The sequence below is a fragment of the Lynx canadensis genome, chromosome B1 (genome assembly GCF_007474595.2).
Source record: "Lynx canadensis isolate LIC74 chromosome B1, mLynCan4.pri.v2, whole genome shotgun sequence".
In the NCBI taxonomy this organism is placed as follows: Eukaryota; Metazoa; Chordata; class Mammalia; order Carnivora; family Felidae; genus Lynx; species Lynx canadensis.
This window is the reverse complement of record NC_044306.2, coordinates 180,962,129-180,975,617: the sequence shown is the minus strand read 5'-3', so window position 1 is coordinate 180,975,617 and position 13,489 is coordinate 180,962,129. Positions and strand designations below refer to the sequence as shown.

Here is a 13,489-nt window from a genome sequence, read left to right as displayed (position 1 = left end):
AACTTCCCCAGAACCAAGACTGGTTGATGTTGCTTTGTATTTCTCTCCATGTCTTCTGCAATGCTTCTTACATGATCGGGCTCTATCACCTTTGTCATTCTTCCTAACTCTGAGATTCCATGATTGTAACAGTCAGTCTGTCAATAAATATTGATTGCTTGGCTGTCCAACCTAAGGCATTCTTTTGTTAGGGCCTAAATCATTCTTTTTTTTTTTTTTTTTTTTGAAGTCAGGGCACAGTACTTATGATGAGGAATTGGTATGATATTATCTATTTCCTTTCCTTCCATGGCCAGTTCAGTGGTTGACTTACAATCTAAAAGGCTTCTTTTCTTAAGCACCTAGTTCAAACAGTGCTAGCAAATGGTCTCTGTGTGTGTGTGTGTGTGTGTGTGTGTGTGCACTTTCACATGTAAATGAGGCCTCCCTGTCTTTGATTGGATAGAATTTGCCTTATTTGTCTTTTCCTGTTGTTGGCAACGTAGACAACTTTTGTGTATGTTGAACTTTGTTATGTGTTCATGAATTTAAACAGTTATGATAGAATCCTGAGTATGATAAATACATACTTTAGGAAACTTGCCTAAGTTTGTTTATTATGCCTTAAAACATGGCAAAAATGGAGACATTTGCAGTTATAACTTCTCTGTTTATTTTTAAAAGATTCAAAGTCAGATAAAAAATAATCATGAAGAAAGATAATGCAGGGAAAAAATTTGACTAGAAGCCAAAAGTCTTGTTTTGGGACCCTGATTCTTTTTTGTGCGATGTTCTGTAAGAAGATTAAGCTCTCTGAGCTTCAATTCTTTCATATGTAAAATGAACAAAATGTAGTTTCCACTTCACAAGGGATTTGCGAGGTAAAATTATTAAAGTGTTATTTTGTAATAAACATCTATACAGGTGTGGCAGTAACTAATAATTATTCTAATTTATGGTTTGGGATGCATCACTTAAAAAAAGGAAGTAGGGTGGCTCAGTTCGTGGAGCGTCTGACTCTTGATTTTGGCTCAGGGCGTGATCTCACAGTTTGTGAGTTCGAGCCCCATGACGGGCTCTGTGCTGACAGTGCAGAATCTGCTTGGGATTCTCTCTCTCCTCTCTCTCTCTCTCTCTCTCTCTCTCTCTCTCTCTGTCCCTCTCCTGCTTGCAGGCTCTTTCTGTCTCTTTCTCTTAAAAATAAATAAGCATTTTTAAAAAGTAAATAAAAAAATAAAAATAAAAAGGAAGTAAAAGATGAAAATACCACCCAGAATTGTCCTCCTTATAGTCTTTCATTCACCAAACCCCATGTTTGCCTGATGTCTCATTTTACACTTCAGATGATTTTCCAATATTTTTTAAAAAGTAACAGATAAACTTTCAGTATTGATAGGTGACTCTGCCCTGGTTTAGCTTCTGTATTATACGTTTATGCTCTAAAATATGAACATCAATTTCCTGTTCCTGGATTGTAGAAATTACCATCAATTTAATTTTCTATGCTATGGAAAAATATCTGCTTTTCATATGACACCTTTTCCTTTTCTCTAGATTTGAGTGTCAGTGAAGGACAAAATAATGAATATTCATAGATCTTTTACATATTGCCAATTATATGAAAACACATTCAACAGATACTTGTACCTAATCTACACCAATTACATAGGTGCATGATTTAGGTTTGAAGCATACCTAATAAAAATAAGTAGAAAAATAGACACATATTCCTTTCAAAATAAATATTTCTTTTTAAAAAAATTAATTTTATTTATTTCGAGAGAGAGAGAGAGAGAGTGGGGGTGGAGGGCAGAGAGAGGGAGAGAGAGAATCTCAAGCAGACTCCACGCTGTCAGCACAGAGCCTGATGTGGGACTCGATCTCAGGAACCGTGAGATCATGACCTGAGCTGAAACCAAGAGTGGGACGCTTAACTGACTGAGCCACCCAGGTGCCCCCCAGATATATATTTCTTAATTTATGGTTTTAAAGTGTTTGTTGTTGTTTTTAGACCTAATAAGGACATTTCTTTAAAAAAAATTCTTTAACATTTATTTTTGAGAAAGAAAGACAGAGTATGAGCGGGGCAAGGGCACAAAGAGGGAGACACAGAATCCAAAGCAGGCTCCAGGCTCCGAGCTGTCAGCACAGAGCCTGGCACAGGGCTCAAACTCGAGGACCAGGAGATCATGACCTGAGCTGAAGTTGGATGCTTAACTGACTGAGTCACCCAGGTTCCCCAACCAATATAAGGACATTTCTGTTCCTATGTGTGAATGTTCAGTATATTCTTGTACCTGAATCTGAATCCTATTCTTACTGTCTCCATCATTCACTTTCCTTCTCTTAGCACTACTCACCAGCTATTGGGAAGTCTGGAAAAGAAGAACTTTGGTTTTATAAGTTAACTTTTTATGGATAAATTTCATTAATTAAATTCCCAGCCTATTTCAGTCTCTTTGGTCAGGAAATGGAAACTGAGTGAGATATAGAAATGGTCTTGTAGAAAGTGTTCCAGAATGACTTGGTTTCATCTCGTTCTGTGTGTGTGTGTGTGTGTGTGTGTGTATGTGTGTGTGTGTGTGTGTGTGTGAGAGAGAGAGAAAGAGAGAGAGAAAGAGAGAGAGAGACAGACAGAGAGACAGAGAAGCAGAGAGAGAGACAGAGAGAAAGATACAGAGAGACAAAGAGAGACATATTGACTGAGATTTAGAACAAATTGAGGAGCAAGGCTGAGAGGCAGAGACAAAGGCTTGTCTATACAACTTCAACTGAATTGGACCTGACTGAAAGATTGGTTTGGTTGGATTTACCAGAGCCTATCTCCTCAGTGGCAGTGATCTGAAAATTGCTTCCAGGGCCATTTTAATTAGCTGATTCAAATCAAAACAAACACATCCTGGTGACCTCCATTTTTACCCTGGCCCTCGCCAATGACAGTTTTCAAAGTGGTGATTCCTAAGTAGTTCTCCATGAACTCAATAAGCTATCTGAGGTATGCACTTTTGCTTTTAAACATTAATCTTTAATGCTAAGGGAAGAATCCATTTTTCTTGGCTTCAGTGACAGGTGAATGTTAGTGCACAGATGCATTTGTGCAGGGGCTCAAAACTTAAAACCACAAAAACACGAAACCTGCTCATTCATAGTTAATTTATGAAATGAAATTTAGGAATGACTTTATGAAATGGAGTGTCATTCTTCAATATCATTTTAATATGGAGATTTCATTGGGCTCCATGGCAGTATGGTGAATTTATTACTTCGATGCATTTTATTTTTTGGGTGTGCTTTTAAGTTAAAAGTACGTCAGGTCTTGTAAATAGAAAATGAAACATTTGACACCTCTGATTTCCTATGTTTGTTGTGATTATTTTAATTGTTTACTCATTTATTAAAAACCTTGTGGGCAATTTTGCATAGTGTATTTCCTTAGAGAAAAGAGTGACTATTATATGGGATAGATTAAAAAGATGGGGCGCCTGGGTGGCGCAGTCGGTTAAGCGTCCGACTTCAGCCAGGTCACGATCTCACGGTCCGTGAGTTCGAGCCCCGCGTCGGGCTCTGGGCTGATGGCTCAGAGCCTGGAGCCTGTTTCCGATTCTGTGTCTCCCTCTCTCTCTGCCCCTCCCCCGTTCATGCTCTGTCTCTCTCTGTCCCAAAAATAAATAAACATTGAAAAAAAAAATTAAAAAAAAAAAAAAAGAGATGGTAGTGAAATTTTAGAAATTTTAGACACATAATTTAAGACAGTATTACAGAGGGGAGAAAAGGGGGAGAAATAATATGCTATTAAAATAAAAAAAGCATTTACTGCAATTCAAGAAAGATCTGTGCCATAATCTATCATACGACAAATAATCGAAAGTCAAAGATAGCCATATGACTTCAAAATATCTGGATTAGGCAATAGTAATACTGTGCTATGACAAATAATATGATTTCCTTCATTGGTTATTCTCAAACATGCGTTCATTCATTAAATCGATTTTCACTGAAGGCCGACCAGGTGCCAACACGGAGACTGTAGTAATAAACAGAATGGACATGGCATTTGCCTTCAGGGAGCTCATTGTAGCCTCGTTCGGGATATAAGGCTTAAATGAGTAACTTCACAAGAGTAGTTAAATATTTGATAAAGTCTATGGCAACGTATCACATACAGTAAGAGCCCATAACAGGAAGGTCTAATGTCTTGGCATGCATTACAGCTATATTGTTGCTTTGGGAATAGGAAATAGTTGATTTGGAAATAGTTGATTTGGGAATAGGAAAACAATATCTGAAACTTGCAAATGTTGAGCTTTCACTTGTGTCCAGGCAGTTTTGAAATGAAATGTGCAGTCATATAGTTTGTGTAAAATAAGACAAACTATGTTCATCTTAAACGTACAATTTAAATTAGGAAGATGCACTTATCAGTGATGCCTTCATAGATGCAAGCTGCTTGTGTAATTGAACAGAATTTCCCAAGTTATGGTAATGGTTAGAGCTGCTTCAGAAAGAAAAAAAAATATTCTTTTTATTTCTAGGAAAAGATAACAACTAATTCAAAAATTAAGACATTTTAAAGCTGCTTAAATTTATACAGCTAATATTGATAATCTGTGATTAGAGCAATGCTTAAACATTTTCTGTCCTTGAATATGAATAATTAATTTCAACATTAGACATTACTTGTTTTTTTTTTTTTACACCAATTACTTTCAAAAATGAATTGGTCAATTATTCAGTGGTATAAATCATTTACTTCTTTTCTAACTTCGATTCTCGTGTGCTGATGCATCGTTACTTTGGAAATTGAGTGGAATATTTATTTCTCTTTTCTGATTCTAAGTCTTAAAGATAAATACTTCTGGTAGTGAACTGTAGCATTCTATTCTATGGAGGTGATTTATTATTTTTTTGGCGATGTTCAAACTTACTAAATGTTTTACTAACATCAACTGTGCTATCAAACTAGAAGACGATACTCTGTGTACCTTCTGGCACTGAGAGCAGAAATCAGCCACTTGGTCAGTAGCAAGTTCAGAGAAAAAATTAACACTATTTAAAACTGACATTAGCAAAATATTTTGAAGGGATATTACCATCACTTTATTTGTGCAAAGTAGATACAAAGTTGGAAAACATTGCCCTTTTAGGGTCATGACTTTGAAGGGAGAGTTATCCATCCCTGACCTGAGATCAGCAGGCCATTTGTTGATAGCATGTAAATTGCTCAGATTTCTGTAAAGAGACAGCTATCTAAGGATTGTTTTTAAAGACAAGAGAGCTACTTTGAATGGTGTGAACACTCAGATCAAGAGCACATCTCTGAGATCTTAGGGACTTGTAAATTGTAAAAACTGTGACAACAAAATTACCATTTCATTCTTTGTATTTGTAGTATAAACAAAGCCAGCATCCCCCCCCCCCTCCACCCCTCTTCTGGTGATATTTCATAGCCTTGAAAAGCTTGAAGCCTGAAACACAATTAATTCAATGTTTCTTTTACCATGCAAATATCTCTTGTCAGAGATAGCATCCTTGAGATTAACCAGCAGTATTGATTTAGATGCCCCAGGGTTGTTAATTGTAAGGAACTGTTATATCTCTCTGACTTCTGAAAGAGGTTCTGGCCACTGCAAATACATCTTAAGGAAGAAAAGAATACTATCAGCCAAGATGTGCACCCAAGCTTTGGAACTAGGCTGGCAAAACCCTACTCACATTGCTGTAAAGCAGACATATATTTTTGTATTTTTTGTAGGTGGATACAGTGCAGACCACGAACCCCCCTGGCCACATTGAGGAATCGTGTAAAATGAATGTATGTGCTCGTAAGTGAAATACATGTAATGTTCCAACTCAGTGTGTTGGATCTTAATAGACCTGAATTGTCTTGTGCAAAAAGAAATCGATTCCCAAGGGGCAGGACCACTATCTGATTAAAATGAAGCTCTGATTGTGAAGAAAACGCAAAATGGACTTAAAATAAAATCTCTGCAAAAAAGAATCAAACTATACTTAGCAAACAAACTGAAAAAAAATCAAGCTCTCAATATGGAATAAAGGAGGGATGTGAGAGAGGTTTTACACTCTTATCAATTACTGTGGAGAAACAGAATCAAATATCGTCATACTCAGGAGTGTGAAAAGAAGAACAGGAAATCCTTTTTCTTTTGGTTTGCACTTGAATGGACTGAAGCAAAGAGTGGAGACACATCCTGTTCCTGTTTATAGTTAATAATGTGGAGATTAGTATAGATGTGATTTCATTTGCCTTGCTTGAACTAATTGGATGCATTATGTAGAAATCACCTGAGCCTGTGCTAGATCAACAAAGAAAATGGAAATGTATACCTCAGGACTGAATTCTGGGAAAATTAGACTGTTCAATGCTATTTAATAAGGTGTTAAGAAGAAATACTACTGCCAGTCAGGTAAAGTGAGAAAGGAGTGGACAGGAAAGAAAATAAAATCTAGGTCATTCTGATACTTGATGAAATATAATTCATTATGGCGTAAAAGCAGAAGATAGTTTGCAATGTATCTCACAGACATTTCACACAATTTCTGATTGAATTTAGGGTAAACCACGTAAATGTTCAAGGAATGTATGGCCATTATATCAATAGCAAACTGGCCTTTAAAATTTGTGGTCTTATGCATTCGTGTATGCAGAGGAGGGCTTTTTTATTTTGTTAAGAATGAATTGCATGCAGGAAGAACCTCTGTGCATTATAGTTATTTGCTCAGTTGAAGATACTGTATAAAGTCTCGTTTTTGTATGAGTATGGGTGTATTTGGATGCATTTGTGTGTATGCGTATATAAATGGAGGCAGGTAAAATTCAATGGTTAACCTTTGCACTTTAGTTTGTTACCTAGAATGTAAAGAGGTAGCGGAAACTGTCTTAAGCCATTTCATACGTGTTGTCATTACTAAAGATAATTATTCACAAATGAAGCAATTTGAATATAGACTGACTGCAAAGGCTCTCCAATTAAGTATAATATTTATTGCCATTGAGCCATTTAAATTAAGATAGTACCAATGTCTCAAAATAATGAGAGTAGGCTCCTGTGAAATCAGTTTGAGGACAGTTGGAAAGTCCTATTATATTCCTTCAGGTTACTTTTACTCAGTGACAGAGGATGTGAATCATGGCTGTTTTTATAGAAGAGACTCGGGAAATATTTGTGTTTTAACTATAACTTTTTAATATGCCTAAAGTTATAGTTTTTTTTCCATTTTCTTCGGTCTAAATTAATTACAAATAATCATATATTAACATAGATAAGATAGTAAATATTTAAAACAGATAGACATATTTTTTGTAGTCACCGTGTGCCATAATAATTTTGAAACTATTGTTCTCTGGTATTTGTATTCATGTCTCTTTATCTTGCTGATTAACTTTATAGTAGAAATTTTTACCTCTTCTTTCTATGTGACAATCAACTGAAGTTGGTATCCTATCTATACTATTACAGGGATTTTTGTCTTTATTTATGCTATTATAATAAATTATAAGTCTACAAACTCTATAATTCTATTGTATCCTATATTTTTCTGTGACCAAAATAATAAAATGTAACTGCTTTATAAAATGACAATATTTCCTATTTTAGTAATCTCTTAAAACATAAAGGGACCTAAAATAGGTTCATGTTGCTGGCTTTGGAATACATTCTCCACAATTTGAGAGTGAAGAGCTTAGCAACTTTAGATAAAGAGAAAAAGTTTGACAGAGATAATTTCGAGGGTGTAAGGAGAAAAATACCCTGAACAGATTCAGGAGTTTTGACGTCAAATTTTGCTTTGCCACTAAACAGCTATATATATATATATATATATATATATATATATACATATATATCTGAGTACCTAAAAGCTAATATATATACATATATGTATATATATTAGCTTTTAGGTACTCAGATTTCTTAACTATAAAGGATGGGTTCAGATTGCACAATTTTAAGATCATTTTAATTCTTAACTTCTAAGGTTTTGATAACTTGGAAACAGTACAGCACGACACTTAATACTGATTATATTAATACTCAGTAGTGATCATTGGTATTAAGAGAATCACATGCTGTTTTCCACTTAAATTGACCCAAAGCCGACCGCATGCCTTAAGAGTAAGGATAAATGCGAACTCACTCTTGTTTCTGTTCCATCCTTAGTCTGACTTTAATGGAAATATGTACCGAAGTATAAATAATCATGTTCTGGGATCAATAGGTCTCCCTAAGTTAATTGATCCAAGCGGCACCCAAGTACAAAATCACTCAATTTGTAACAGAGGAAACCTTTTTGTTCTGCACTGAGTTGAATGCCTTCCCTGGCCGAATATTAAAGTGCCAGAACCAGTTTTTCTTGCTCTTTACCCCCCAAGGATTGATCAGCACATGAAGGTCTCTGTGACTTCAAAGGCATTTCTGGACTCAGATCAGCCTGGTTGGGTTCAGAGGAGAAGGAAACACTAGCCCCTGATGTTTACGGCGGTAGGCTGTTTCATCTCATAGTCATTCTCTGCTTAGGAGAAGCAAGGAGCAGAGGAGTCTTGCAACTGTTATAATTTCAGGATTAACGTTTAGTCACAAACTGCCTCACACAGAAAAGCAGTGCTTTTATTTTAGTTTCCTGCTACTACTCCAACTGGGAAAGGTCAGAGAAGCAGTATGAGGCAAAATGAAAGCATATACATGTCAATTTTTGGGCAGAGGGCTCATACTAACTTGCAAAGTGGTGTCACTTTCAAAATCACAAAGGTGGTATGGATAATCTTCAGGGATCCTTAGAGAATTTATAACACTGAACATTTTTTTTTGTTTGTTTCAGTGAACTTCTGGTCATTTATGGGACTGATTTAGGTAATAAAATTTAATTCTGTCAGTTTATTCTTTATTCTACAAGATGAGAATAAAGATGGGAGACCACCTACCAAACCTATCCCATGACCCATTATCTCTAAGTAAAATGTTTACCATTAGCTTTTGATTCTTTCCGTCTGAAAAAAAAAAGGGGGGGGGGAGGGGCAGTGGAGGGTGGAGGTGGTTCAAAGAAAGAAAATGATTATAAAGAGCAGCAGTGGGGCAACTGTTAATGAAATTACCAACTGAAAAGTTATGTTCAGAATGCATCAGCCAATTGGATGCACAGAAGTAAAAATTTCACTAAAATACAAAAAAAAAAAAGGCTTTAAAATATTATTGAGGATTGAAGTAGTTGCTTTTGGTGTTAATTCTGCTTATTTATTTATTTGGATGCTATTATTCCATTTCCTGGTTTTGATAAATATAAATTAGTTGAGTTACCAACAGTCAACTCTATAAAGATGATATGTTAATTGCTCAATTTAATATTTATGCCAGCCTCATGAAGCAGATGCCATTATTGTCATATCACCCATTTCACAGATAAGGAAGATTAGGCACAGAGAATTTGGGCAAATTTGCAAAAGTACAGACCACCAGGAGATAGAGCGGGGCTCTGAGTCTTGCCAGCCTGGTTTCAGAGGCTACATACACTCAGCAGGTCACAGATCCTTCGTGCCAAAACTTGAGGGTCCAAGTTAGGCTCTGGAACTGCTCAGGGGGACAGGGGTGGAGTTTTTGGTTCTTCGGATCACACATCTGTTAACATGAGTGAAGCAGATTCAGCATGCATGACTTCAATGTGAAAGGCATCCAGACGTTCTCGCAGACAGTGTTGGACAACGGTAGAATCTGTGATAGGATGTCTGCTTTACATATTGGAGACAGGGAAGAAGAAATTCTTTTCTAACTTACTTTGCTTTGCAGGCTTAAAATATGTTACTAGGTAATATTTGCATCAAACATCATTTGAAAATGGAGACTTCGCTGTGGACGGAGGCAAAAGACAACTGCATTCTTTGAACAAGGAGAGCTAGCGCGCAGGCTAATGGGAATTCCAGACACACAGGCTAATTATTACAATGTCATGTACTAAGTGAAGGGCGCTCAGAGTGCCTTAAGAGTGCAGCATCTGGAATCCAGGTTGCCTGGGTTCGAAACGTGGATCGCACACTTTACAAATTGAATGGCCTTTGAACAAGCATCTCTCTGCCTCCATTTCTTCAGATGTGACTGAAAGTTAGTAACAGCATCTACGTTGTAAATTAGTTGTGATTATTAAGTGAGATTTAGCCAGGTGATGGGAGTATGACGTGACAAGACCTCAGTAAATGCCAGCAACTCTTGATTTCCTTATTGTTGTTTTATAATCAACATATGAATAGAGTGTAGTTGTTGCTGATTGAGATGTTCACGGGCTAAAATAAACTCAATGTCACTGTCAGAAGTGACACAAAATGCACCTCACAGAACAGATAACTCCAAGCCTCGATATACTTCATATACTATGGCATGAAACTGAGCAAAAGAGTGCGGGTACAGGTTCTCCGGGGGAATTCATGAGTTTCTGGTCTGCTACAATTCAAATCTTAGAGCTCTGTGAGCCATCATTTCTTCAAGCATCGACAAGTGAACGGAAACTGTGAAAGCTGAAATCAGACCTGTCACCATCCAATGATGAAAGTTTTAAAAAGGTCAAAGAATAATTTTTGAAAGATCACTTTATCTGTAACTATAAGGGAGTATAATTTTCCCCAATTAGTAGTGACTTAAGCATTGTGAAATGTAAGAATGATAAATTATTTGTCAGATTATCATAAAAACTAAGGATAATGTTGATTATGATAACCCATCCATGAATAAGTAGCTACTATTCTTTGCAGATATTTAGTAATTTTCTATGATACATGATAGGGCTTCATTTTCAAAGTCCTTTATTAAGCAGAAAATGTGCTTTGTAATCTATGATAACTATGAGATTTGAATGTGTGAAATACAAACAAAATAAATACTGGCTGGATTGAAGTGTGTAATATTTAATGTCTGGAAAGTCAGTGGCTTTCATTTTAAACATTGCAATTGGCTAATTATATTGGAGAGGATAAAACAAATAAACTATCATTGAAAATGTTGTCTTTCCTATTTGAAACCATGTTTTGGATAATATATAGTGAATATTAATTGTGGCTAGAAAATCTAGACTTCAGAAATGTCCCTGTGTTCTTGGGAACCCATAGTATTGCTTGTGAAAACATGAAGAAGTTATAATATTCTAACTTCATTTCACAGTTTAGCAACTAAGCATCTGAAAAGAAACAGGGCCAATTACAGATTTTTATTAGGCTATCCATTTCAATAATTTTTACTTTGTTTTCATGAAAGAGCTGGCTACGCTATATTTTTATGGATGTTAATACCACCATAATAACCATCTTATGCTTCTTTTTGTGAATTTCTAAGGAGGAGTTAAGATTGATGTAATTAAAAATGAGTATCTTCCTAGATTGTATCCTTGATGTTAGGGGGGAAATGAACATGTCCTGTTTTAAGAGATTGGAATTTTGAGACCAGGTACAGCTCAGCCTGTTTTGTAACTGCCCAATTGCTTCCGTGGAAATTCTGTCTCAGTAGCAGGTGAGGGGGACCTAGGTCTCTCATTTTTTTTTTCTATTCTCTGTGTTTAGCTGTTAAAAGGCAGGTCAGGATGATTTTTTTTTTCTCCCCTATATGTCAGGCTCATGAAAGAAGCAGACATTTGGTAGATGCATTCTAGAAAGATCAGAAACGGCTACCTCCTGATAATACATTTCAAGTGGATATAGTGCCTTCTAACTTTCTGCTGGTTGACTTTTTAAGACCCTTGCATATTTATTACATAAAAATCTGCCCTTTTCTGAACCCCAAATTGACACTTGATTGTTAAAAGTCATGTAATTGAAAAAAAAATCTGTGTTCAGAAAGACCCTGATAATGTTAAGGAAACAATTAAGTTATCCCATGGGCCTTTTTAATAAAAATTCTATGATGGCTAGTCACATAAATGACTCAATACTCACATGGAGAAGTTTGTGAAAATGTTTATGAGGAAAGGTTACATTCAAATGAATATTAAGAATCTGTAAACACAGGATCTTTTTATCTTTCAACAAACCATTTTCAATATTAGGAAGAAATGAAACACATAGTTTGTACCAAGCTTCTCTAGTAATTCATGTGCTCTTGTCATGTGAGATTAACATTTGGATTAAAGAATATGATTAAAGGGTTCTAAATTAGTGGTTACCAAGTTGAAATAGTGCAAACATTGAGACAGTACAATACAGCAATCTATTTCATGCAATATATTTCTTATACCAATTAATTAGCAGTTTAATTAGCGTGATGTTTCATGTTGTGACCTAAGCCATTGGACTCCCAAGGGGTCTAATGGAGACAATGAAAAAAAGGAAAAGAAAGCTTCAGAACTGTTGATGGTTGTGTCACACGACACCAGAATTAAAAATAATATTTCATTTAGGGTTGCCTGGTTGGCTCAGTCAGTAGAGCATGCAACCCTTGATCTTGGTGTCATGAGTTCAAGCCCCACCATGGGGGTAGAGTTTACTCAATAAATTTTTTTTTAAGTTTATTTATTTATTTTGAGAGAGAGAAAGTGTGCATGGGAAGGGCAGAGAGAGAAGGATGGAGAGAGAATCCCAGGCCGACTTTACACTGCCAGTGCAAGGAGCCTGAACTCACCAACCCATGAGATCATGGCCTGAGCAGAAATCAAGAGTCTGATGCTTAACTGGCTGGGCCACCTCCAAAACATTTTTTAATGCTTTAAAAAATAATTCTTCATTTAAAAATAAAAGAACTTGCGTATGCTTTTTTTCCCTGAACTCAGAACAGATTTTTTTTTAAAGGCAGTTTTATGATATGAAATACTCCCATGAATTAAAAGCATATTAAATATCTAAATGTGCGATCGTATTAAATGAAGTACATTTTAAGCAGCAAGTGACCACAAATAAATGCTTCAAGGCTTCCCTCAGATAAAACAGAAGTACTTCTCATGATTTTGAGAGCAAACATAAAAGATATGTATTAGGGTGATCATATTTTTGAATATATAATGTGATTCATAGGATTCTATTAAGAGCCATTGAAATGACTTACAAAGGGTTGCATTTTGGAAAGCCACAATGGAACTCTGCCTTTGGACAGGCCCTAGGAAAAAAACTATGCATCTTAGAAATAATTTATCAAGTGTGTGACATGAAAGGGGTCTCTCGTCCTTTTCTTCCCTCCCCAGTGAGAACATATTGAGATTGTATGTGTTAGTCTTTATTGAATAAAATGGAAGCTTCTGCTGAGCCAAAGACAGTCATCTGCCAAAAGGTTGGTTCTGCCTTTTCACAACAGCATGAAGAATGGGCACAGTTGTTACGAATATTGAGCTATAAAATACAACAAACCGTCTGGAAGTGCTTTTCTCTTCATTTTACACCGCGGACAATTCGGAACATGCGAAGAAATATAATAATGATTTGAGGATCTGACAAATATCCCCAGATTTTGTCAAGCCTTCATTCCCAATCACTGATATCCGCTGGACTTATTTCATGGCCACATAATTAGGCTGTTCATTTCCTGTGAGT

General features: G+C 36.0%; 1 protein-coding gene across 4 annotated transcripts in view; it reads left to right on the top strand.

Annotated features, from left to right (window-relative positions):
* The window catches only part of PCDH7 (protocadherin 7), a 422,491-nt gene that overhangs the window by 58,728 nt on the left and 350,274 nt on the right, over positions 1-13,489 (top strand). Inside the window, exon 2 of one of the 4 annotated variants that reach the window (XM_030314068.1) lies at positions 5,732-7,781. The exons of the other annotated variants lie outside the window; for them this stretch is intronic. Within the exon in view, the coding sequence (XP_030169928.1) occupies positions 5,732-5,809 (78 nt within the window). The 3' untranslated portion in view covers positions 5,810-7,781. Of the gene's footprint in view, positions 1-5,731; positions 7,782-13,489 lie in introns of those variants that run through there. 4 annotated transcript variants of the gene reach the window in all.